We start from the raw sequence: 25,509 nt of genomic DNA, 5'->3' as shown, positions 1-25,509 counted from the left end.
TGTGGCTGTTTTTGACTCTTATCTGGTCCATATACTGTATTCACTGTAAATGTCAATGACCTTTGATGACCCTGAGCTCTTAATTCTCTGTGACCATGTCTAGAGAGACGAGTGGATGACCTTTGACTTCCTGGCCATGAAGACCACGTCAATAGCTGAACGCCGTGCGGAGAAAGAGCGTTTGAAGGAGGAAGAGATGGAGAAAGCACGTGCCATTGAGGAGGTGAGACGGCCTTACACATAACCATCATAATGGCTGTGTTAACTAGAATAAGATACCACTGCCTGAAGTCTCTATAGTCAGCCTGTCTATAGTAACTAGTGACAATAGCAAGGTTTGGAAAGTGAGATCAACCTTAACCACAAATAATAGAATAGGTATAAAAAATGAAAAACACTAAATGATAGAACTTAATAGTCATTTTAATCAATTTACATTTGTATTTCATTCCGGGAAACTTGAGTGGAATTTGGTCACACACCACAGTCTCTTGGTTTTTGGATAGTCTCTGATTCACAACGCCCACTCAGCAGCAATCTGCATGGTGCTCTCTTGCCGTGTGTGTGTGTGTGTGTGTGTGTGTGTGTGTGTGTGTGTGTGTGTGTGTGTGTGCGTATACTGACGCACTTAAATCCCATGAAAGTGGTTTACCTTACCTCAGTCGACTTGGTTACCAGGGAAACCGCTATCAGCATAGCGGGATAAAAGGACATAACAAAGTAGTCTGTGGGGGCACGATAATAGTCTGACCGCAGTGTGATTCTCGGCAAATTAATTCACAGCGCAGTGCGAGGAGGCCCATTCTTGAATGTGATTGTCAGGTGTGTGTGTGTGTGTGTGTGTCCTACAGTGAATGGGGGAGATGGGGATGTGTCTTTGGTTGCAGGAGACAGGAAACGTCACACTGACCATCGTGAATAGAAATCATGCGCTAATCACTCCCCAGCCCTCTCCGAAATGGCCCCCAAACAAGCAGCGGGACTTTGATCGAAGGCACAGATGAGTTTAGGCCTCAGAACAATGACAATGTGATGTCAAACACACACACTCACACACACACTCACCGGTGAAGGAGGCAGTGATTAGTTGAGAGAGCTGCTTTTATGTTTGATCTGATATGGTGCTCTTTATCTTCCCATTATCACCCGGAGAGAAGAAATACTCTTTTCTGATTGGCTGGTGGGTGGCTATTAATTCTGAATAACGGGACACCTATGAAGTAGATCTGGTAAAAAAAGTTTCATATCAATGCTTATGAATGGTAACTATAACAACCATAGTAGGACGAAGAAGTAAGAATAGAAGTTATAGGGAATTAATGGACGAGCGCGAGGCAAAGTCCATTAATTCCCTATAACAGGACACTTCGGCGGCCGTTATCCCCTACTTATTCCTGCTGAATGGGTGTTGCTACCAGTGTAAAGGCCCATTCACACCAAGAACGATAACAGTAACTATAAATAAATATCGTTCTCGTTAATATGAATGACGACGTTCACACATAAACTATAACGATAACGACATGAAGAACGATATCGTTGCAGATCACTTTCAGAACGATTTCTAGAAAGATAAAAAGCTAATAGCCAATCAGAACCCATCGAATTTTAACCGTCACATTCGTTAAGTTTTATCGTTATGGTTATAGTTATCGTTCTTGGTGTGAATAGGCCTTAAGAAAGACAAATGTGTGTGTTTGTTTGTTTGTTTGTTTGTTACCATGATGAATATGTTCTTTTTATTTGTAGGCTGGTCTTCACAAACTTGAACTTAATCCTTACTGGAAGGATGGAGGGAAGGGCCTGCCCCCGGAGGAGGGTGCTGGAACTGCACCTTCTAAAGGTATTCCCCCTAGTCACCCATACATTTTCCCACGGCATCCCCTGCTGTCCCCGTACCTCCACACAGAGCTCAGTTAGAGCCCTCCCAGCATGCACTGCAGCTCAGTGTGTCTCATTCTCCCCTTCATTTCATCTCCCAGAGAGGATGATAGTCTGAAAGGGGGGGGGCGCTTTAGACCCCCCCTGTCCTGCCTGCAACCCCACCATATTTAAAACCCTCCTCAGCCTCCATGATGGATCACTGGCTGCTCAGTGTAGCACTAACACGGCCCCTCTGGCGCCCACCACAGCACATTTACCCTGTCTGGCCCCCCACCACCACACACACACACACACACACACACACACACACACACACACACACAACTTCTTTGAAACGTAATGAGGCATCTGTCTCGGCTTCCCAGCAGCAGTGTAAGAAATGGTATCGCCAGTAAGCTTGTCATGTTCCGGCAGGGATTGGGAGCACAGCTAGCACCCCATAAAGCACCCATTAGACGAGACGGAGAGAGGGAGACGAGAAGAAAAAAAAAGGAAAAGGGAAAAAGAACAATAATGTGGGTGAGAGAGAGAGAGAGAGAGAGAGAGGAGTTAATGGGGAAAGTAGGACACTAGCAGGGCCTTGTGGAAAGGAAGAAGAAATGAGAAAGGGAACGGAGAAAGTTGTTAAAAAGAGTGGAATTTGGTAACAAACCAAGAAAGGCAAGTGTAGAAATAGGTGGTGGTGGAGGTGTTTTGAAAAGTTCTGTGGAAAAGGGGGATGAAGAGATGGAGTGAAGAAGGGAGCATCTGAGGAGGAGAGGGAGAAAGAGGAGCGGAGTTGGCGTTAAGCTGACGCGGCAGCTGCTGGGTTTGCTCACTTATCAGGCTTGCATGTGTGTGTGCTGTCACTGCTGCAGAGTAAGCCCCGAATTAACACGGTGCTGGGTAAACACGTTTGACTCCGGCGTCAGCACACACACACACACACACACACACTCATTCACACACACGTACCAAGTCACACACAGTCACACACACACTCATATATATACACACACACACACACTCATTCACAGCACGCACGCACACAGTCACACACACACTCATATATACACACACACACACACACAAACACTCATCAACAGCACGCGCACACACACACATGCTCAGACACTCACATACACAGAAATACACACACACACTGATAAATATGGCAACTGTCTCACTCATTCAGTCCCACTCTTGCCTGAACACGCACACACACTCTGATTGCTCTCCAGCTGTGGGACCCACTGAGTGCAGGTGATCTATATTTTCCCTCATCATGATGAATGAGTAGCTCTGAGAAAGCAGACCAGAGAGAGAGACCAGAGAGAGAGACCAGAGAGAGAGACCAGAGAGAGAGACCAGAGAGAGAGACCAGAGAGAGAGACCAGAGAGAGAGACCAGAGAGAGAGTGTGAGCAGGCCAGAGAGGGGGAGAGAGAAAGAGAGAGAGAGGATGGGTTAGAGAGACAGAGAAAGAGAGAGATAAAAGTCTTCACCTGAGCTGCTTTGGCTGAGGGCTGTAGACCTCCCTGTAGACCTGTAGACACACAGGGGTGGATGTGTGCTGATCCATGACGAGCTGCTGGCTCACAGGAGCGACCCCACAGCTGTGCTCTCACTCTCTCTCTCCATCTCTCCTTCTCTCCCTCCCTCCTTTCTGCCCTCTATCTCTCGTCAGGGCATTCAGCAGCCTGGCGTGTGTGTGTGTGTGTGAGAGAGAGAGAAAGAAAGGAAGAAAGAGAGAGGAAGAGAGTGAGTGAGACTGACTTAGGGAGAGTGGAAGTAGAAGGGAAATGAGGACAAAAGAGAGATGAGAAGATCTGGGAACAGGCCAGGCATGCATTTATTTTTCACAATCTGTCCCATCGATCATCATCATCATCAGCACTGTTTATCACTGCAGTCACATTCTGACATTTTCTCCTGAAGGACGGGCAGTGATGTTCTCGCAACGGATGTCAGGGTCATCTGTACTGCTCATTGTTTATTTACTCACCCAGTGGGCCCATCTCTTTGAAGGTTCACTGTGTGTGTGCGTGTGTGTGTGTATCATTAAGACTTGTGGTGCCAGGCCATTTAGAGTGCACATGAGTCGGAGCATCAGTGGGATTAAAGCCAGGAGTTTGCGGAGAGGACACCGAGTTTGCGGAGATCGGGATCTCGAGGGATGAAATGTTCTGTGTCGAAGTGTTCTGTCGGGGGAAAAAAAAATCACCTCAGATCTCAGCGTCTTCTGTTCATTTCCGTGCTTTCAGTTTTAAAGGCATATACTATGCAGGTTTTTAGCTTAATATGCAACTTTTTAGCTTAATTTACCTTCATTTAACAGCTTCATAGTCATTGGAATGGTTATATGACCTTTTTCGGGTTGAATGGTGGCCGTCTCGCTTCCCCCTGAGCGCCTGTGAGCGGAAAAACCACCCTTGCAACTGTGAGCCGGCGGGCCGACAGCCTCAGTGTCAGGAAGTATAACTAGTGTAACGAATTGCTTTACTGCATTCAAATACACATACACGCCAGGCACCGGCTAGAAAAAGGTAGCGATGGAGTTTCTCAGACATTCGTCATGACAGAGCCAGTGAAACAAAACCGAGAAAACAGTAAGGAAATGGCCAATACTGCGTAGTTTACCTTTAAACGGTTACATTTGTTTCTTTTTCTTCCCTCTTCTGTACTGTTCTGTTCTGCAGCGATGTTGGTTAATGATGGAGGCCTGAGCTGGCTTAGGAAGTCTTATCAGCGAATGAAGGAGCAGGCTGAGAGAGAGCAGCGCAGTCTGGAGGCAGTGGTGTCAGAGAGATACGGGGTGAGAACACACACACACACATACATACACAACCACACACAAAGTTGTGCTGTCCTAAAGTTCTGTCAAGTCTTGTCACAAACTCATTCAACATCCACTCAACACACACATACTCAGTACAAACACACACACACACACTCAGTTTAAACACGCACACACTCAAATACAGCTACAACGTGTTTGTGTATCACACAGTACACACATAAACCGACAACACACACAACCAAAACCCAGCTTGAAACTACCAGCGTCCTGAAGCCCCCTATCTGCGTTCTTAATTCCCTCCCTGCAGAAGTGCCAGCGGTGCACTTCTTGTGACAGACATCATGGAAAGCCTCTCAGAATTCCATCGCAAAGCTTTGTGGGCAAACCACCTAACTTCAGTCATTTTTCTTTAACCTTGTTTGCCGTAGGCATATTGGGTCACAATTGGTTTCGGTGCCTGAAATCCCCTCGTTGGTTCCCAGTTATGAAGCTGAACTCTGTTTTCCGTCTGTCCCGTCCAGAATAAATACCCGTTTCATTTGAACACTGATCCAGAAGCATGTTTTCCCGGGGGTGAAGGGGAAGACATGCGACTCCATTAAAATCGGTCCGTTTTAGGATTTTTATCTGATGGGCATCTAGTAACATTCTCCCTCTTCTAATCTTAATGGTTTTATTTTAGGATTTTTCCATTTATTTATTCATTTATTTATTAAATTAAATTAAAGTATTTGTTTATTTATTTATTTATTTATTTAATTATTTATTTATTTATTTATTTATTTATTTAATTGTCCTTACAGTCCATGGAGGAGTTTCAGCAGAGGCTACAGGAGGCGGAAAAGCTGGCTTATGGAGAGAGATCAGGGGGTGGAGGAAGAGGAGGAAGAGGAAGAGGAGGAGGAGAGCGAGGGTGGGACAGAGAGAGGTGGAGGAGAGGCGTCCATCATTCGTCAAACAGCCGGGACAGAAGGTCGCCCCCTACAGACCAGGACAGGGACTGCAACCGGGAGAGGGACCGAGACGACGACTGGGGACGTGATTGTGATCGCGACCGAGATGGAGACCGAGGCAGAGGGAGGGACAGGGACGGGAACTGGAGACGGGACAGAGAGAACGATGGCGACCGATCGGACAGAGGACGGGGGGAGGACAGGGCCTACCAGAGAGACTGGCGCAGAGACCGGGACAGAGACCGAGAGGACGGCAGGATGGACAGGGGCCGGGACGACCACAGGAGGGACCGAGACGAACAGGCAGGTAGGAGCACCGACCGAGACAGAAGACCCCGGGACGACCCAGCAAGACCCCGACCCGACGTCTCCCGACCCCAGCAAGACACCCCTCGGCCCGGCCGTGACCAGGGCGCAGCCTCCCTTAAGGCCCGGTTCCTGAAGCCCTCAGACCCAGATGAGGACGAGGCAGGCAGGTCCAGCTGGGGCAAGAGGCCCTCGGCCTCGAAGGCTTCCTCTGGCTTTATGAAGCCCAGTGACGACGATGATGACGGTGCGGCCAGCGCCCCAGCCTGGAGGAAAAACACCACGCAACCCAACCCTTCACAGGGGAAACAGGAAGTGGAGAGGGGCGTCACAGCAGAGAGGAGGCCACAGACTGACCCTATGGCTCAAACATCTGGCTCAGCACTGGTAGAAAAAAGTCAAGACAAGAAACCATCAGAGAGCCCACCAAGGTCAGTAACCATGTGACCATGTTTTTAGTGAGATGATTTACTGTTTTTGCTAATAATGAATCATTTTAATTCATGGTTTCCAATATTGAAGTCCCTTTTGTTCATTGTATGTTTCATGTATGTTTCATGTTCATCAGTCATGTGAAAGCTCTACCTCCTACATAATGTTTAAGCAACTCCGGATAATTCTGGAAAGTAACCCAAGGTGAAAGAGTCAAAGTGTAAATGAAGGGTTAAATGTGTGTATCGGCTCAGATGGTGCCCTTCACAACATTAATCCAGTCCCTTAGTTTTTCTGCTGCCTGCACGTCTCATTTAGATGCAGGTTTAATGCAGAAAATGTCAGGTAGCAGCATCATGTTTCAGAAGGAGAGTCCTGATTTCGCTCTTCATGCTTGATGGGATGGAGAGAGAGTCGATGATTCTGCAGAGAGTCGGCGTTGCTGTGACGTCCCTGGGGTTTGCACAGGTGGCCGTGCCAAAATGGTGGCCCATCTGCCGAGGAAAGCACAAAAAAAAAAAATCCCATCTTTTAAAATTCACTAACACACATACACACACACGCTAACACACATACACACACACACGCTAACACACATACACACACACACTCACACTCTCTCAGAGAAAACAATAATTGTGACCTCGTAGATGTATGGTGTGTTACCCTGAGGGAAGGAAATCATTTCAGGCAGATTTACAGGGGCCCGGAGGCTAACGGCTTGCACAACACATACCATTGGTTCACTGGCAGAGAACTGAGGTGGGCTGACGCACTGAAGACATTTACTTCCCCTTCGTCAGGGCCTTTACTGCCGGAAAGGTAGCCAGCCAGGCAGACATGAAAATGACGCCGGAGTCGATAAACAAATATCGCAGATGCTCAAACCTGAAACTGAACATAATGTTTAGTCTTGTGTCACTCGGTCTCACACTTTGTCGCTCTCGCTCAGGATCTCGAAGTTCCAGATAAGTGTATCTTCTTGGTCCTTCTTTGTCCTTGTCCTCCTTCGCGGCCACAGTGGACACAGAACTTTCTCGTGACCCAACGCAAAAAAGGTTTCAGGGCCATACTGAGTCCAGACTCCCCCGACTCGTTGATCTTTACTCTAACCTCTTTCTTAAACACCCCCCCCCCCCCCCCCCCCCCCCTTGCCCGTTAAAAAATGAAACGGTGTTATTCCCAGAGGCTGAAGAGCTACATTCGGAAGTCTGGCTGCGAACGTCTCACACAGAGGTGATGAAGGAATGTTTCACACCCTGTGGGTCCCACTTCTGGCACCAAAAGTGCCTTCCAATGCTGTGCCTCTACATGCAGTCATTATGCCAAACCTGGGCCTGATAAAAGAGGAAAAAAACGAAAACCTATTTAACATTTAATTAAACCTGAATTGCCCTACACGAGATAGAGATCTGTTTAACGTCGTCCCGGAAATGATTTTCTGCTCGTCTTTTAACGGTCGCGTCTGCACCCCCTCAAAGTCATTTGAAAGAGAGCGAGAGAGAGCAGCGCCTGCGCGAGACGTCCTTGTTATGCAGAGCGGGACAGCTGCTGTTGCCGTGAGCGACGGGTGTGTGATTGATGGCCGTCTGTCTCTCTTTCGCTCGCTGTCTTTCATCGACACCAGGCTCCCTTTGCGCCCTCACACTCTCCATCTTTCACACCACCTCTCTCTTTCTTTCTCTTTCTTTCTTGTTTTCTATCTCTTTCTTTTCTTTCTTTCTTTCTTTCTTTCTTTCTTTCTTTCTTTCTTTCTTAACCTCTCTCTGTCTGACACTGCAGTATTCTGTGTCCCATCTGGCTAAATTCAGGGGCTGTGTTTGACCCTGTGTGCTTTTTATGAGCGTGAGATATGTCCCTGCAAGGCCTCTGTCCCCAAGACTACCTTCGCTGGATACATATTTGGGCTGATGCATTAACCTCCTGCGTATTAGCAATTTGTCTTTCTGTTTTGCGCTCTCTCTCTCTCTCTCTCTCTCTCTCTCTCCCTCTCTCTCTCTCTCTATGTCTCTCTCTCTCTCTCTCTCTCTCTCTCTCTCCCTTTCTCCGTCTCTTTTTCCCTGTGTTCCCATGTAACCCAAGAGATCAAGACTTATTCGTTCTGGGTGTTATTTCTGTCCTCCTCAATCAGTCACTTGTGAGACTTTCTGACCCATGATGTTGTGTTGTGAGAACTGTCCTAGTTTGAACTTCTGGTGGACTTTTTTTGTGTTTGCAGTTCCCAGAGTGAGGAAGAGGAGGAGGAGGAGGAGGAGGAAGATGCCCCCATCTTGACTGATGAGGAGATGAACAAGCTGGGAGCCAAACTAGTCAAGGCAGAATTAATGGGAAACACGGTGAGACCCCCCAACTCTCTCCTCCCAGCTGTGTGTGTGTGTGTGTGTGCGTGTCTGTCTGTCTGTCTGTGGCATAGGAGCTATAAGTTATAGGTATAAGTTCTTTTGTTACCCAAAGCTAAAAGAACACTGTGATGCTCCAGTGAAGAATTGTTCGATAGTGTGTGTGTGCACACCCATCTTGTTGTGCCTGCGTTAGCGCTCCATGTTTCCTTGTCCTGACTTCTTCCCTCCAAGGACATGAAGGACAAACCCTGTCTGCATTGCCACTGCTCGGCCAATCATTCTGTCATTCGGTTGGGTTATTTGTGTAGTGCTTTGTGCCCCGTCATTGCGGCTGTGCTCTTAAGAGCTCCATCAAAGTGCAATGCCCAGATAAGATGGGCTCTTTTACTGCGCCGCCTGGCAATAAGGAGCCGCAACATGTCCCAGTCACTTATACAAGGCAGAAAGGGAAGGGCTTTGTCCAGCAGGACAGCCGGTCTTAACAGTGTGTGTGTGTGTGTCTGTGTCTGTGTGTGTCTGTGTGTATTTACTCCAAAGGAAAATTGATGGAGTACCAGAGGAGTTCTGTTGCATGTAGAAGTGCATTGTCTGTTTGTATTCAAATATTTCTGTGTGTATGGGTATGAGTTGGGACAAACAGAGGGAGAAAATGGTGGGGGTGTGAGAGGGGGGGTAGCATCACTGTGGACATCCATCTGTTTGACTGTGTGTTTTGGTCCCGGTCACACCATTCTCTCATCCAGACATCCGGTCTCAACATTGACCAGACAGAGGTCCTTAGAGCTGTTTTCTGTCCTGAAAAGATATGCGCCACCAGTCGAAAGGTTCCATCTCTCTTTCAGCACCCTCTGCTTCTTTTCCATTTCGGTCATGTCATCCTTGCCTTTGCTCATTGCCCCCCCCCCCCCCCCCTCATCTGTACTGTGTCCACTTCAAAGACAAATGGACAGACCACACATGTGTATACCATGTGACTCCGATAGCTTCACAGGGCCTTCCCTTGTTCACAGACTGGCGGTGGAAGGAAAGGAGCATTTCTGTCCCTAATTGTTGCCCCAACCCCACGCACGCCCGCTGTGTCTGTGTGACACTCTTGTTGGTCGATCTTTGGAGAAGTCCTTCATGATAAGCAGTGATTGTGGGAGAGCTTAGTACTCTACTATCTCTCAGATTTTCCTCCTGCACACAGTGAGGGGCAAGTCACTAAACTGTTCTGTGTGTGTGTGTCTTTGTCTGTGTCTGTGTCTGTGTCTATGTGTGTGTGTGTGTGTGTGTGTCTGTGTGTTTATTTCCACAGGCCCTGGCTGACAAAATCAAAGCACAGCTGGAAGCGGCCCGTGAAGCCAAGGAGAGGCGAGCTCAGAGGCCATCAGGACTGCAGGCAGGAAAAGCCCAGGTTAGTGATGGGTGGAAATTTAAGCATAGCCTACAAACAAATATTTCTTTGTAGGTGTATTAGCGAGACTGGGAAACCCTGAGCTGTGATTGTTGCACATTTTTAACCTCTCGTCATTACTTGGAGTTGAAAATAAAAATGATCTTACCCTAGTGGGTTCCTCAGCCGAAGCCAATGAAGAATGTCTCTGTCTCTCTTGGTCCGAGTGCTTTTAAGTCCAGCCTCCCTTTATTAAATACCAAAGTCTTGGATGCACTGCTTCTGAGAGATTTATGGCTCCCCTTCTTGCAGCTATCGCGGTGAAAGTGAAACATGAACGTTTCTTGGCTATCCTAAGATTTACGACTATGTCGGACTTAACATAGATTGTATACTTCCTTATCCAAACACGCCACCGTCATTTCTTTGGTCATTTTTGCAAGTCTGTTATTACATTATCAATCTCTCCTAAAAACTAAAGTGAATAACATTTTTTTTTTTTTTTTTTAAATAGCTGCGCCTCTGCTCTAATGAATGTTAATTTACAGCATTGCTACTGATACAGGGAAGAAAGCTATGCGGCGAGGGTTCGGTTTTATTGCCCTCATCATGCTCGTACGGGTCATTGTGCACGTCGCTCGTTAGTTACCGGCAACTGGCACATTCGCCACGTCTGGCCGTAATTAGAACAAGACTTATGACTTGGCATAAAAGTCTTGATATTTTATCATGCCAGATGTGGCATTGCCTTCTATGGCCCTGCCGTTCTGGTAAGATGCAGTGGTGGGGACCTTGATGGATGTGTCTTCGGAGCCTGTGCCTGAGCCGAGTGTGTGTGTGTGTATGTGTGCGCAAGCATGCAGTGTACCGTCATAATTAACCGCTTCTGTAAACACAGAGGCACAGAGACAGTGGAAGAGTGTGTTGGCAGTGTTGAGGAAAGGATTTGGCTCTATCCACCATGCGCTGTATGCTGATCAGAGACAGTAGGCTTGTTTTAGAGTTGTAAATGTTAAATACATATGATTGATTTGGTTATTATGTCCACTGGTAGCACAGTGCGATCATATAGATAACAAGTTGATAGGTAAACGAATCCCAGGACACCAGAACCATACCAGAGAGATAGACTCTGGGACACCAGAAAACAGGCCCACGTGAAACTTGATATGCATGGAACCCCACCAGGCTGATGAAGAATGCAAGCTTTTGGTCCAAGGAGCCACCCCACTTCCGCACTGGCTCCCCAAAAGCCATGGAGACCGAACACTGTTTGTGGCGGTCATATCATGTACCGCTATGCAGTACATCTAGTTTGACAAGGGTCTGTCTAAGAACACTGAACATGTACTTCAGCCAAATTTAGACGCGTTTAGACTGGAGTCTCTCATCTTAGATTGCCGTGGTAAATTGTGAGGTGATTTTTATGGCGTCCCTGTGCTCACTCAGGCCGCTAGCACAACTGGCCATTAAATTCGTCTGGAGAGTAATGTCTGTGTGTGGCTGCTGGCCCGGATCTCCTCTTGGAAACCCGAGCCGGGGATCCGTTCCTCTTCTCCTCCTTTTTCTTCTGGAAACTTCCAAACACGCGCACCTGATCACCTGCGAGTGACGCCGCTGACGGCCTGAATGGCTTGGGGATGGTTAGTGTTTCCCGTCTCCCCATCAGTCCGGGAGCTCTGGTCGCTCCGTGTGTTTGTCAGGTATAAGTCCTTCTGGAAGAATTGCGATGAGGAATGGGGAGACTTCTCTCTCACTTTTTAGAAGGGTTTAAGATGAGGTTGTGAGGACAAGCTGTGGAACACAGGAGGACGCTCTCCATGCAAATAAGCCTTTGCCATCCTTTCGCATGTTGTCAAGTGACATAAATAATGCACAGACGGTTGCCTTTTGGACTTTTGTGTTGTGTTTTAGCATGCCTGTGTACAGGCCACAGGACATCTCAACAGAACTAAGTTCAAGGTCATAGACTTGTCACAGAAACTTACCTGAAGAAGTAGAAGCTACTCTGCTTCAGTGGATTCTGCTGAAACCCAGTGGTATCATTTTATCATCAAGGATCCCTTTTTCAGTCACAGTTTTGTGTTGATGTGTGTGTGTGTGTGTGTGTGTGGCGTTTTGTTCTACAGGTATCTGGTGGATCTCAGGAACCCGAGGAAGTGGTTCTGTTCCGGACCGACCACTCAGGTCGTGCCTGGCCTGTTAACGCTCCCTCAGAATCCCTGGAGCCTAGAGAAGGGCGCAGGAAGAAGAAAGCGGTAATGCGCACGCACACACACACACACACACACACACATATGCACGCACGCACACCACACACACACACACACACATATGCACGCACGCACACCACACACACACACACACACACACACACACACACACTCGCACTACTGGGCACAGCAAATAAATTTCAGATGAAATGCTTGAGGATAAAGTTAAAATGAGGCCAAAAGTTTTTTGCGAAGTCATGGCCCAGATTAGCAGGGGCCATCCAGTGTCATCGACTGCCATCGCAGGCAATGCAAGCGTATGCGTAGGCTTAGCTACGGAGGGCTGTACATTTGATGATTCTCACCCGTTCCCCCCCCTCCACCCTCCACACCCACCCTCCAACCCCCTCCAAGAAAAGAAGGAAAGAAAAAAAAAAGTGGAATGTTAAGTGCCCGTACTTCGCAAGGCACTTGGAATGTTGCTGATCCAGAAGGATCTGCTGTAGACAGATACAGCGCTCTCTCCCCAACCCCCGCCCCGCATGTGCCCATCATTGGGAGTCTCCAAAGTGCTGCTGCAGGCTGGCGTTCACTCACTCACTCCAACCCTTCAGGACTTTCTGAGGCTTTTAAAAAAAAAAAAAAGACATCAATGTCCACTCTGATGTCCTCTAGTCAGGAGCAGCTGTTTTGGTCAGAGATCTTATCTCTCCTGCTACTTCTGTTCCGTCCTCTCAGATCTCCCTTCCTCACAGGAACATAGTTTATATTTTTATCTGCAACTTCGCTGGTGATCCTAATGTGTCGGTGATGGATTAATCTCCTTATTGTGGCCACATTGTGGCCAGTGTGTTTTTTTTTCTTCTTTCTTCTCCTCTCCTTTCTCACTTTATCCTCCCTTTTTTTCCCTTTTTTTTATTAATTCCCATTCTTTCAGCCCGGCTCTCAGATCAGTGCCCCATCTGTTAAAGCTTTTAATGTGTTTATGAAGTGGCACAGATAGTGGGAAAGATTAGAGTGCTCTCTCTCTCTTTCTCTCGCTCTCTCTCTCTTTCTCTCTCTCCATTTTTCTTTCTCTCACACACTCTCCCTCTATCCCTTCTCTTCACTCTCGTTCTCTCCGCTGGCACACTCGTCTGTCCCTTCTTTTAATCCTCTCGCCCGCTTTTTTCCCTCAGCACTGGCTACTCCAGGTTACAGAGCCTGATTGATGCTCTGTGTTTCAAGGGTCGTTGTGAATAGCCGTTGAGTCGGAATGAGTTAATGTACGTTTTGTAATTGCAACAGCTATTCAGGATTACCCAAAGCACCCGTAATGATTGCACGCCATATGATGCTTCACTGAACAGATTCATGTGTGAAGTATTTCTCAACAAGTTTGGACTGTTTGAAATGTAATTGCCATAGAACCACTGAAGTGAGTAATCCATAAGGACCATACCTGTGGATAGCCTTTTTGCCAAATGTGTAAAACATAACAAAACCATATATAATGCATGAACTAGCCTCTTCTTTGGCATTCACCGGCTTGCTAGACCAAAAATCTTGCTGCCGTGTTAACGTACGTGCACTGATGAAAAGCTTTAAAGAATCAGATCTGCACCATATATATTATATGTACCGTAGTCATTGGCATGATCACAAGACTGTGGTGCCTTAAAGTCTGATGTTTCTCTGCCCCTCCCCCCTTCCTCCTCTTCCTCAGATTGAGACACACCGTGATGGAGAGCGTGTGCGTTATTTCCATGACGATGACGGTATGGACCTGCAGGAGATGGTGAGGAGGGAGAAGATGAGCTCGGCGGAGGATCAGAATGCTCTCTACTCGCGCATGGCCGCCAAGGTAACACACACACAAAAGGGTTCAAGTATGCCTTGTATTGCATCACTTTCTTAAATTAATGAATTGGTTGAATTAATATGGTAATTTAGTATAGTTACATTTTAGTAGACGTACTGGCATTGAATTGTTAGTTAATTATTTTGGTCCAATCCTATTTTGGACACCAATCAGTACAATAGATTGATTTTAGAAACTATGCAATCATTTCATTAAAATAAAAAAAACACAGACTGCAGAATGTAGATATGCCTTTGACTTAAAGGTAACTTTGTCTCTGTCCCCAGTGTATCAGTGTAGAGAATTATTGCATTCATACGATACACTTCTTAAATTATCAACGAATAAGTCACACTTGCTTTCCATTGCCAAAGAGTTCCTCTGCTAACAAAAACACTGGCCTCAAGTTGAATGTGAGGGCCATGACCCTTGCTTTTTTTAGCCTCGTAAAGCAATCCTAGAACATTTTTTTTGCACAGGTTGAGGCTTGCAGTTGTGGTGCGCTGTTGTCAGATATATTACGTTTACGTTTGACATGTGCGGATGTAAATTGTGCGAGGAACCAGGTGCATCCCTGCTCACGCACAACCTGTGCTATATGCAGTTCAAGCTCGTAAAATTGGCCTTTTATCAAAACACTCCGCAGCAGGGCTACTCCGGGTAGCATGGTGCTGTTGCACATGCAAATACTGCAGTTAAAATACAGCGCTGCACAATAATACACCATTTGAATAGAAAAGAAAGGAGATAAAAAAAAAACTGGCCACATTCTGGAAAATTCCCCTGCAATGATCAGTGAGCTTTCATGATGTCATCACGTCTGTCAGTGGCAGGTATTAAATTATGTTGCTTTAATCTGTAGTCATATGGATTCAACGACAAATCTATGCACAAATTGAGTTAATTTAGCTGGAGAGCACGTTAGCATTTTTGTAAGGCGCTCACTGCGTTCACCTGTGGATCATGCTCCTCACTGCTTTCAAAAAAGTCTCTGAGCGAAACCTGACGACTTCTAAATAAAATGCCATTTCAGGTGCACAGGTGCTGGGTTTTGAGCACCTGGCCCGAAGCTTCTGACTTGGGTTCGTCATGCTCTCATCCCCTTGTGTGACTCTGTTCATGAGAGGGAGAGACACACAGAGAGAGAGAGACACCGAGAGAGAGAGAGAGAGAGACACCGAGAGAGAGAGACCGAAAGAGAGAGACAGAGAGAGAGAGAGAGACACACAGAGAGACAGAGACCTGGGGGGGGGGGTGCTACAGACATATCAGGCACCCTCGGATGAACACACCTGCGCTCTGAGTCATGCAGGGCAACTGGACCCCATAGTCCGCAGGCCAGATGGTCCCAAAACGGCAGTCTCACCTGAGCTCTCAGCCTGTACCTGTACCTCTCCTAAGTCTCCCATCTGAGATTTCACCAAAATTCCCAGCGGGACGAGCATATCGAGTACACTTTCATGTGCAGTTACACTATGAGTAAATCATTACCAATCACATTTCTTTCTTTTATCTTCTCCACCTTTTGAGTTCACCTTCAGTAATCAGAGGTAGATGTTTAGAGTTGTGTATGTAGTCGGTGGAGGTGAAGACTCAGGGGTTTGAGGAGGGCAGAAACAGCAGGACTTGCCACATCTCCCCCTCACTATGTTGGATTCTCTGTGTAAAATACTTCAAGGTAAGGACTGATCCAAGGAGAGGATGGTCCACTCAGGCATCACTGGGGACAACTATCTGACAAGAGAAAGAGAGAGAGTGATGAAAAGAAGGAGAGAGAGAGAGATTGAAAGAGAAAGAAAGAAAGAAAGAGAGAGCGAGAGAGAGAGAGATATATGGAAAAAGGGAGCAGGAGTTCTCTGTGACCTAAATAAAGCAGATATCGAAAAAGGTAGAGAAGCCCTGTCCATGGCCCTGTCTCTTGTCTTTTTAATCCTGTCACAGTGTGGAATGTTGATGGTTGCGGGCATTTGGGCATTTGCCACTGTAGTGCATTACCACACACACACATACACTCACGCACACTTACACTCAAACACCCCTCAGCCAGTCTTTTGAGAACTCGCCACTGAGTCCATGCCAATTAAGACATCTAGCCTGCCTATATATAAAGGCCTCCACCCACGCGTTCACATTCGCACATGCATATACACACATATAAAGATTTGTTTTTTAATTCATGCTCAGCCTCAGATACCCACAGAGATGCACTAATTCCTGTAATCCTCCTTTTCTTTACATATGAATGTAACCAGATCATGCACGCAAGCACGCACACTCACTTACACACTTGCATAATCATGCACATAGACACAGCTGTTGAAGTGTGTTAGGCCTCTCCCTCAGCTCTTTGTGTGCACCTGGAGTCCTTAGCTTCAAGTGCTGCAATCAGCTGCCAGGACACACACACACACACACACACACACACACACACACACACACTCAGTAATATCAGATTTTATACAGTATTTGATGTGTGTGCATGCCTTTATATACTGTATGTATGCTAGCTGTGGTTGCAGACATGCACACACACATTTCTATACATTTTTGTCTGTCCCCCTCTACTACACACACACACACACACACACACGCGCACACACACACGCACACACACGCGCACACACACACAATCCACTCAGGTAAAATTGAATTCCTGAACGCCTCCTAATCTTCCCGCATTGTGAGCCTATTAGACGGGAGCAGGAGCCTGGGATGGGGCTCATTTGTCAGTGTAGCGGTGACCGTGCCCCAGTGGACTGTGGGTAATAAGCAGCTGCTCGCCGTGGAAACCGCACCAAGGCACCTCATCGCTCACCTTCCCGTCCGTCCATACCCGCCCACCCCCCACCCCCCGACACGTCCCGTGTGGGAGCTGCATGCTCATCGTGGCCAAGCCGAGGCCATAATGAATGCGGCGGCAGCCGGTTTTAACCAGCTTTACCGCCGCAGAGGGACTCTGCTCTGCTTCCCGGGGCTGCCGCCGATCGCCGTTCCCATCGCAAGATGTCTCACAAAAGCACTCTGACCAACTGTGTAGGAACCCAATCTGGCGTGCTAGTGGATGGCAGTCTGATCTGGCCGTTGCTGGCGTGAATGGCGGCCGATACTGCCCATCTGCCGACATCAAAGCGGAGTTGCATTAGAGCAGCAACCATTTTGCCTCGAGGGTGTAATGGACTAAAATGGCCTCATCATATTTGCGGTATCTGATCGTCAATTGTAGCGCTGTTTCTTCCCCACCCAAGTGCTCAAGCAGACTGACTGCACAGATGGGAATTGTGTGTCTGTGTGTGTGTGTGTGTGTGTGTGTGTGTGAGACAGAGAGAGAGATGGCAGTATTCATCTCTTCTTGCTCCTAGGCCTTGGAAGAGAAGTAGCTTTCTCTGTCTGAGAATCTGTTTGGCTTTTTGTTTTTCTCATTTCTCAAGCACCATCACTTTTCCTCTCACTCCACTCCCCTATGAACATGTGTGTGAACACACACACAGACAGACAGACGTGCGCACACACACACACACAGAGGGACACACACACACACACACAGAGGGACACACACACAGACACAGATGCGCGCACACACAGATGCACGCACACACACACACACACAGACGGGTGCACAGACACACACCCACAGACATACACACACAAACCCTGTGGCTTTCAGCAATTTCATAGACATTAATGTGTCTAATGTGTGTAAATCCTCTCGGAGTGCAGCTCTCTTTGGTGAAGTTCAGAGATGGAGGGAGCGAGGAGAGGAGAGGCAGGGGCCCCGGAACGGCATTATTAATAAACTCGCAAAAGACGTCAGCGTTGCTATGGCGATGCCAAATGAAAGCGACAAACGTTACACCTTTTTTCGCTTTGTGCCATGCCTGCACCGCGCAGCTCTGCAACAGGTCTACAGCCAGCACTTGCTATAAATAAGGCACTGGTTACCATGACGCATTGTCTATAAATATGAAGATGTTTATTTATTTATTTATTTTCATATGTTCCCATATTGACCATGAGTCTGAATGGCGACCGTAAACTGAACTGCTCCGTAATCAATGGCCTGGGTGGAGTGGTGGCAGGAGGCGGTTCTGTATATGTGTGTGTGTGTGTGTGTGTGTGCTTTTGTGTGTATGTCCCCCTCCAATATGTTTATTGTAGGATTCTGTGTGTGTGTGTGTGTCCGTTTGGGGTTCATAGAAGAAGTGTATTGTTTTGAAACAAGATCCACTGTGTGAGCGAGAGAGGCAGAGAGAAAGTTAATTGCTGCGGAGTGTGTGTTCTCTGTGAAAAGTGAAATTGCAATCTACATCGTATTTGCAAGTGACTGCAAGAGCAGCGTGTGCGTGCGTGCGTGTGTGTGAGAGAGTGAGTGATAAGAGATATATAATATGAGAGAGAGAGAGAGAGAAAAAAGACCAGTGGTCATGTGATGGAGGAACACTGCTTGGTATTTAAGTGTTTTCCACCCCTGTGTAGAGAGCTCACTGTGTGTGGCTTTGGACGAGTGGGCAGTAATTGCAATCAGGAAATGCTCACTGAGATAACCAGGGTGGCTCCAATCAACCAACCAGTGAGTGGAGGCACCCGACATTCTGGCGTCACAAGCATTCTTTTTTTAATTGGTTGATTTTCTCGTTATCTGTCCTTATGAATTATTCATGATGTGGAGAACAGGCTGACAAATCATATCTCTTTGTAATCTATTCTCACAGCTTGACTCTTAAGTCTGCTTTTGGATGACACTGGATTTCGATTAGATTTTTTGAGCTGCTACTGAAATTCGGACTGGATTAAATCGACTGTAGACCATGTGTGATTTGTGTGATACCCCACCTCCCCTCTCTTCTCCTTTACTCCTCTTTATCTTTTGTCCTTTCCGCTCCTCCTTTGACCTTGTCTCCCACCTCCCATCACTCTCTTTAAGCCCCTCCAGGCCTCTGCTCTCCCGCTGTCCCCTACTCCCTTAGCTTTCCGGTCCTCTCTTTACCCCTCTTTCTCTTTCTCTCTCTCTCTCTCTCTTTCTCTTTCTCTCTCTCTCTCTTTCTCTCTCTCTCTCTCTCTCATTTCACTTTTCACTTTTTCCTCCACTTCCATGCCAGACTGAGAAGACACACCTCCCCCGCGGCTCATTCTGTTACCATGGACACCATGCACACACACACACGCACTTCTGTCATTAACCAGTTCAGTGGCCCTTCCCTCCCTCCGTATGCCCCACCTCTCTCTCTCTCTCTCCCTCTCTCTCTCTCCTCGTCCCCCTGTGTAACTTTTCCATCCAGACTCGCCGCGGGCATCGATCTGCTCCGCGTCCAGTTTGCGCGCGGCCATAGCCTGCGGTTATGCAATAATAAGCACTTAGCCACCGACTGACCCCCCCCCCCCCCCAGGGCAGTTTGCCAAGCTGCGTGTGTCAATCATCCCTGCACTGCCCGCTTGTCTGCGTGTGGCGTTGGGATCCACTCTGCCATTCAGCATCACGGCCTCAGCATTGAGGTGGAGATGCTGGCCATTGCAAAGGTTATGGCCTCAGAACATGTGCTGCACAAATGTACAGCCTTTGCTTCCTGTTTTTCACCCAACCAAACGTCTGAGGGTGCAGTAATTCAGTAGACAATCAAGTTAACACAAAATGAGAACACAAAACTCTCAAAGAGAGTCGGTGCTTTACACAAATGTTCTTGAACTTGACTTTACACTGTAGACGTGATCTCTGAATGCTTGTACAAAGACACGCTGAGGAGAAAGAAAAAGAAAAGAGGAAAGCTGCATATTTGAAATTTTAGCTCTGACCTTTTAACCTTTTCACTTTTTGACCCCTGTGCTCTGGCAGATGATGGGCAAGCAGGACGGTGACAACTACACGCTGGACGACATGTTTGTGTCGAGCGCGGCACAGCGGGAGCGTTCGGGCGTGGACGAGGATCGGCAGCGCAGCAAGGCCATCCACGAGCACCGGCGGCTCGCCGCCCGCATGGACAAGTGCCCCTACTGCTTCGACAACCCCGAGCTGCCCAAACACCTCATCGTTGCCATCGGGGCTAAGGTTAGTGTGTGTGTGAGTGGTGTGTGTGGTGTGTGTGTGGGTTGGTTATGCGAGTATGTGACGACATGCTTCAGAAACATGTATTCAATGAACAGTCAAATGCAATCCAATAGTGTGTTTGTGTGTTTGTTTGTGAGAGAGAGAGAACCTTCAACTTGTTTTGGCACCTCTCTACGGCCAGATATTGTAGCATCGTAGTTGTTGTGGCAGTAGTCATGCCATTGAGGCTTGTTGAAATGTGGCATTTGAGCTTGGCTATTAGATGACAGGCGAGTAGACAGCTGAGGCTTGTGCTCCTGTGCGACGGAGGGAAAGAATCCATTTTATCATTCAGGACACCGGGGAGAAGGTGATAAAGAGGCAGACGTGTAAAGAAACAAGGACCGAGAGAGAAAGAGAGAGAGAACCATGACAGAATGATGCGGTTCCCCAAACAACTCGTTGTCTTGTCAGGGGAGGCGAGGTAACAGGTTGCTGTTGCCCTCTGGTTGTAGTTCCTAGACAAGCCTGAAACTCTTCTCTCTCTCTCTCTCTCTCTCTCAATAATGATTTCCAGCGGACTGGTTGCTGACAGGGATCTGGCAGCTGTAGCAGAGATAAGCTCACCACTGTATTCATGCAGCTCATCACCTCACCTGTCATAGAGGATATGGTCTGTAAGATGAGTAGAATGGCCTGTTATCTATTGGTTATTGTCAGCGCCAACACTGAGGGCTGATGCAGCTCTAGCTTCAGAGTGGTATCCCCCGGAGCCATACCGCCTGTTGAGGGAGATCTTTGTGTTGTGGAGGACCCATGGGTTGGTCACGCAGGTGGCTCTGCGAGTGGAGTCCAGCTGTTCAGTGGTGACTGAAGAGGAGCAGGTGGAGGGTTATGAGAGTATCTACTGAGTTGGAGGAACAGAGTGGAAACACCACCATTTGTACTGGAACGAGTATGGAAGCGAATGAGCTAATGGAGCTTGGCTATGTTCTTTTTAATTAAGGCTGTTACTAAAGAAATACATTTTACTGACACATTGTTTGTGTGTGTGTGTGTGTGTGTTACCCCTTCCCCAGGTGTACTTGTGTCTGCCCAACATGCTGTCCCTGACAGAGGGCCACTGCATCATCGCCCCCCTGCAGCACCACTGTGCAGCCACTGGTCTGGATGAGGACGTGTGGACCGAGATGCAGGTTGGGCTCAGACTCTCTCTCTCTCTCTCTCTCTCTCAGACTCTCAGACTTTTTATATTTCCATGATAGAGGCCGGAGCGGGGTTGTGGCCCAGATGGCCTCGGGTCGGCCCTGGAATAGGGGAGGGCCAAATCGGGGCTGAACCGAGGACTCTTGGAATGGAATACGACGCAACAATAAAACCGGAGAAATTTAAAAATAGACCGGTGACATTTGTTTAGAGTTGCCTAGCAACATAAGTGACTCTGCTTATTTTTGTGAAGGAAAAACGATCTACATATAAATAAAAGTTTTGCTCATACAAAGGTTCTTACAATGTTATGACTTGAAATGTCTTTGTAATTAATTTGACGTATGCTCGCAGTGTCGTTGCTAAGCACTGTTTCTAGCATTGTTAGCTAATGTTCCCGATGTTACGGCTCCTTATGAAAACACAACACCGAGGCTACGCACCGGTGTTTAAGACCGGGGAAAAGCCTTGAGCCAGCCCCAGTCCGTAATGGAAAAGAGCCATAACACAAGGATCCGAGTCATGCCAGGAACATCTTCCCTCCCATTCTCTCTTCACATAGCAGTTCTACAGTGCATGGCTGTCCAGGATTGCGGAGGATGGCTGGCTTATAGGACATGATGACTCCTATATGCTCCACATCTGCCCAATACACATTATATAGACTGTCCCATCCCAATGAACACCACAAAACAAATAATTCTTTTCAGTATTTTTCAATATGGACGACATGACATGTTCTTTATTTGACTGTGAGGTCAACATCTCCTCTACGTCAACGTTAACACTCTGATCTTGGACCAACTGATGTGAAATATAATATTAATTGACAAAAATTATACAGCCTCTCTCTTTCCCTCTCTCTCTCTTGCTCTCCTTCACCCCTGTAATTCGTCTGTGCACGGTAGCATGCTTTGTTTGCCTCTCTTTATCGGAGGCTTGTCCTTCATTAGGCTAATTAGATGGTTGCACAGTGCCGAATCATGTGGTTGGATATTGAATTCCACACAAGACAATGGAGCAGAAGCCCCAGTTTAATTACTGTGCCAGGCCTGGAGAGACCACGCAGGGGATCAGGAGAGCGGGAGGCAGGACGGAGCCACCGGAGGCAAGGAGAGAGAGACAGACAGAGGGCGAGAGACAGACAGAGGGCGAGAGACAGAGAGAGGGCGAGAGACAGAGAGAGGGCGAGAGACAGAGAGAGAGCGAGAGACAGACAGAGAGACAGACAGACAGACAGAGAGCGAGGAGGCAGGACTGAGCCGCCGGAGGCAAGGAGAGAGAGAGAGAGAGAGAGAGAGAGAGACAGACAGACAGACAGACCGACAGACCGACAGACCGACCGACCGACCGACCGACCGACCGACCGACCGGAAATTGGGGGCTTTGTTTACAGGAAGGGAGGAGCTGCCATTGGGCGACTTACAGGAGGGATCACCCTGATGTTGAAGGGCTGTCTCATTTAGTCGTATTTCTAATCACATGTTGAAACCTGCAGACCTCCAGAACAGTCTTTTTGCCTTAGATTGGGCTTTTCAACAGCCAAGCATCTCTGGTCAATTGAGTGTCCAGTTGATGTTGCTGTGAAGTTGAGCATACCTCAGACAAAATTGACCAAACTCCTTCTATGGAAATAGCAAATGTGCTGACATGACATTAAGCCTCAGTAATGTCCCCCAAAAACTGTAGGAGCACTGGATTTCATGAACATGTGTATCTAAAGTGCCATGACTTGGAGCTCAACTTCAGTGTGAAGGTATGAAGTCCCTGTTAGTGTGCCTCTGAGGTGTGATATGCAAATCTCTGTCTCTGTTGGAGAGGCACAGTAATAGCCCTGTGTGTGTGACTTCTCACATCCTAACCTGGAGACTTGTCTTCACACAGATGTTTAGACGCGCACTGGTGAAGATGTTTGAGGACCAGGACCAGGACTGTGTGTTCATGGAGACACACATGAGCCTGAAGAGACGGATGCACATGGTGTACGAGTGTGTTCCCCTGCCTAAAGAACTGGGGGACATGGCCCCCATATACTTCAAGGTATGCTCAAAGTTTTTGGTTATGTACACATACTTTTTCTGTCATGTGTGTTTAGCTTTTGAAAGACAATTGATTTGAGATGCTCAGGCAGGATTTTATGTCTTATATATTTTTTCTTGGTCATCAGTACATAAGTACACACACACACACACACACACACACACACACACACACACACACACACACACACACACACTCTCTCTCTCTTCATTTCTCAGACACATACACACTCTCAATGATACACACATTCAGACATTTTCAGAACATGCTGTTCAATTGGAGTCTTTTTTTTCTTTCTTGTCTCTGACGTGCAGAAAGCCATCATGGAGTCTGACGAGGAGTGGGCCATGAACAAAAAGGTGGTGGACCTGTCGCAGAAGAACATCCGACAGGCCGTAAGTATCTCATCATTGTCTCGCTCCCAGGAAGGATGCACTGCCAGCGTTAATACTCTCTCCCAGACACAGAGGACCTGTTAGGACTCCTGGAAATAAATGAAATTCCATAAAATCCTTTCTTCTGAATGATTCTGTCGTCTGTAGAGTTCCTGTCTGGAGTTAGTGTCTACAGTTCCTATAAACACGATGGGATTCACTGGAAAACTCAAGTCCCGCCCATTTTAGAGCGGGAGTGGCTTGTGATTGATGTGGACTGACCGACTGTTGTCTTTGCTTTGCCCCCAGGTCCCCAAAGGCCTCCCGTACTTCTCTGTGGACTTTGGTCTCCAGGGCGGCTTCGCTCACGTCATTGAGAATGAGCAGAAGTTCCCTCACTACTTCGGAAAGGTCAGCTCATTCCCATCACCTGTGAGCCCACGATGTGCAAATCCACTCGGTTCTGTGTCCAGTAGTGTCTGTGTGTGCTCGTAGCCTCTGTTTTTTTTTTTCCGGTCAAGCGTGACATGAACAACATACCGTTCCTTATGTGGTATCACATTAAAGGATAATTCTGGTATTTAGCACTTTAAGTCCCTTTTCTGGTTTGTTTTGGATGAACAAGAGTGGTGGACACAGAAATTTTGACGATGGGTCCTGTCTCGACGTTTTGAATCGGTGAGTTGCACAGTTTTGAAAACGAACGTTAAAGGTTGTTTTATGGACATGTTTGTGCATGCACATAGCCAGCCACTCTGAAGCAGTCAAAGGCGATTCAAAAAGTCAAGACAGGACCCATCGTCAAATATAGGTACCAATATGGTAATACAAAACTTTTCATTTGTATTACTATTATTGCATTATCAATATGCACACCTTTGTGGGGTATATTATGTGGGACTATTTTATTGTGGTATTCAAGACACTCCATTCCCTGTTCTCTGTGTAATATGGACATGTTACGGAGTGTTGTATAGTCATGTGTTTTGTCTCCTCCATTAGGAAATTCTGGGGGGGATGATGGACCTGGAGCCCCGTCGCTGGAGAAAACCCATCCGGGAGAACTTTGATGACCAGCGCAAGAAAGTGCTGCAGTTCGCCCAGTGGTGGAAGCCCTTCGACTGCACCAAGACCGAGTGACCGAGGTCATCCAGGCACTTAAGTGTGAGGATCCATACAAGAGACGATGTATGGGGTTTTATTGGACAGCAGGACTTTTAAGACAAGCAAGGGATGTTATTTGTCAGGACTATTTGGCCTCTCCTAAAGAGAGGACATTGCAGATAGGCCCAAGAACGAGGCCCCTCTCTTTGTCTTGTGTTAATGTGTCAGTATAGAGATTTCACATTTAAAGATTCTCTTCAGCCAACGTGACATAAAACAATAAAAGATGTCATTTTAACATGCTTCCACTGGCCTGTCTCTGGTGATGCTTGCTCATGGGCACAAACTCCGACTCAGAAACCATCATGCTACAGACCCAGGTGGCAGCAAACACAGGTGTGGGTCATGGTCCCCTGACCCTCAGTGCCCTCTGCTGTCCAGGAAGGAGAGGAGAGTGGTGGTGGTGGTGGTGGAGCGACTCCATGGTCAGGCTTGCTGCCCTCTAACCTCACACAACATCCCCATGGTCTTCATAGTGACCAGTCAGTGTCAATGAGCATTCGCTATCTGTGCACAGATATATAGTGGCATCATCACCTACCCTTGCACAGATGTAAGCGCGCACACACACACACACACACAC

At 47.4% G+C, this 25,509-nt stretch overlaps 1 protein-coding gene across 1 annotated transcript in view; it reads left to right on the top strand.

Annotated features, from left to right (window-relative positions):
* cwf19l2 (CWF19 like cell cycle control factor 2) overlaps positions 1-25,164 on the top strand; it is a 36,534-nt gene extending 11,370 nt beyond the window's left edge. Inside the window, exons 5-18 of the mRNA XM_042063673.1 lie at positions 104-223; positions 1,750-1,843; positions 4,562-4,677; positions 5,466-6,352; positions 8,572-8,689; positions 9,993-10,091; positions 12,200-12,328; positions 13,989-14,126; positions 19,951-20,163; positions 21,222-21,338; positions 23,233-23,388; positions 23,703-23,783; positions 24,072-24,173; positions 24,765-25,164. Coding sequence (XP_041919607.1) covers positions 104-223; positions 1,750-1,843; positions 4,562-4,677; positions 5,466-6,352; positions 8,572-8,689; positions 9,993-10,091; positions 12,200-12,328; positions 13,989-14,126; positions 19,951-20,163; positions 21,222-21,338; positions 23,233-23,388; positions 23,703-23,783; positions 24,072-24,173; positions 24,765-24,902 — 2,508 coding nt within the window. The 3' untranslated portion in view covers positions 24,903-25,164. The remainder of the gene's footprint in view (positions 1-103; positions 224-1,749; positions 1,844-4,561; positions 4,678-5,465; positions 6,353-8,571; positions 8,690-9,992; positions 10,092-12,199; positions 12,329-13,988; positions 14,127-19,950; positions 20,164-21,221; positions 21,339-23,232; positions 23,389-23,702; positions 23,784-24,071; positions 24,174-24,764) is intronic.
* Positions 25,165-25,509: the final 345 nt, after the last annotated feature.

Source organism: Alosa sapidissima, chromosome 15, assembly GCF_018492685.1.
Source record: "Alosa sapidissima isolate fAloSap1 chromosome 15, fAloSap1.pri, whole genome shotgun sequence".
NCBI lineage: Eukaryota > Metazoa > Chordata > Actinopteri > Clupeiformes > Clupeidae > Alosa > Alosa sapidissima.
This window is presented reverse-complemented; position numbering and strand designations above follow the sequence as displayed.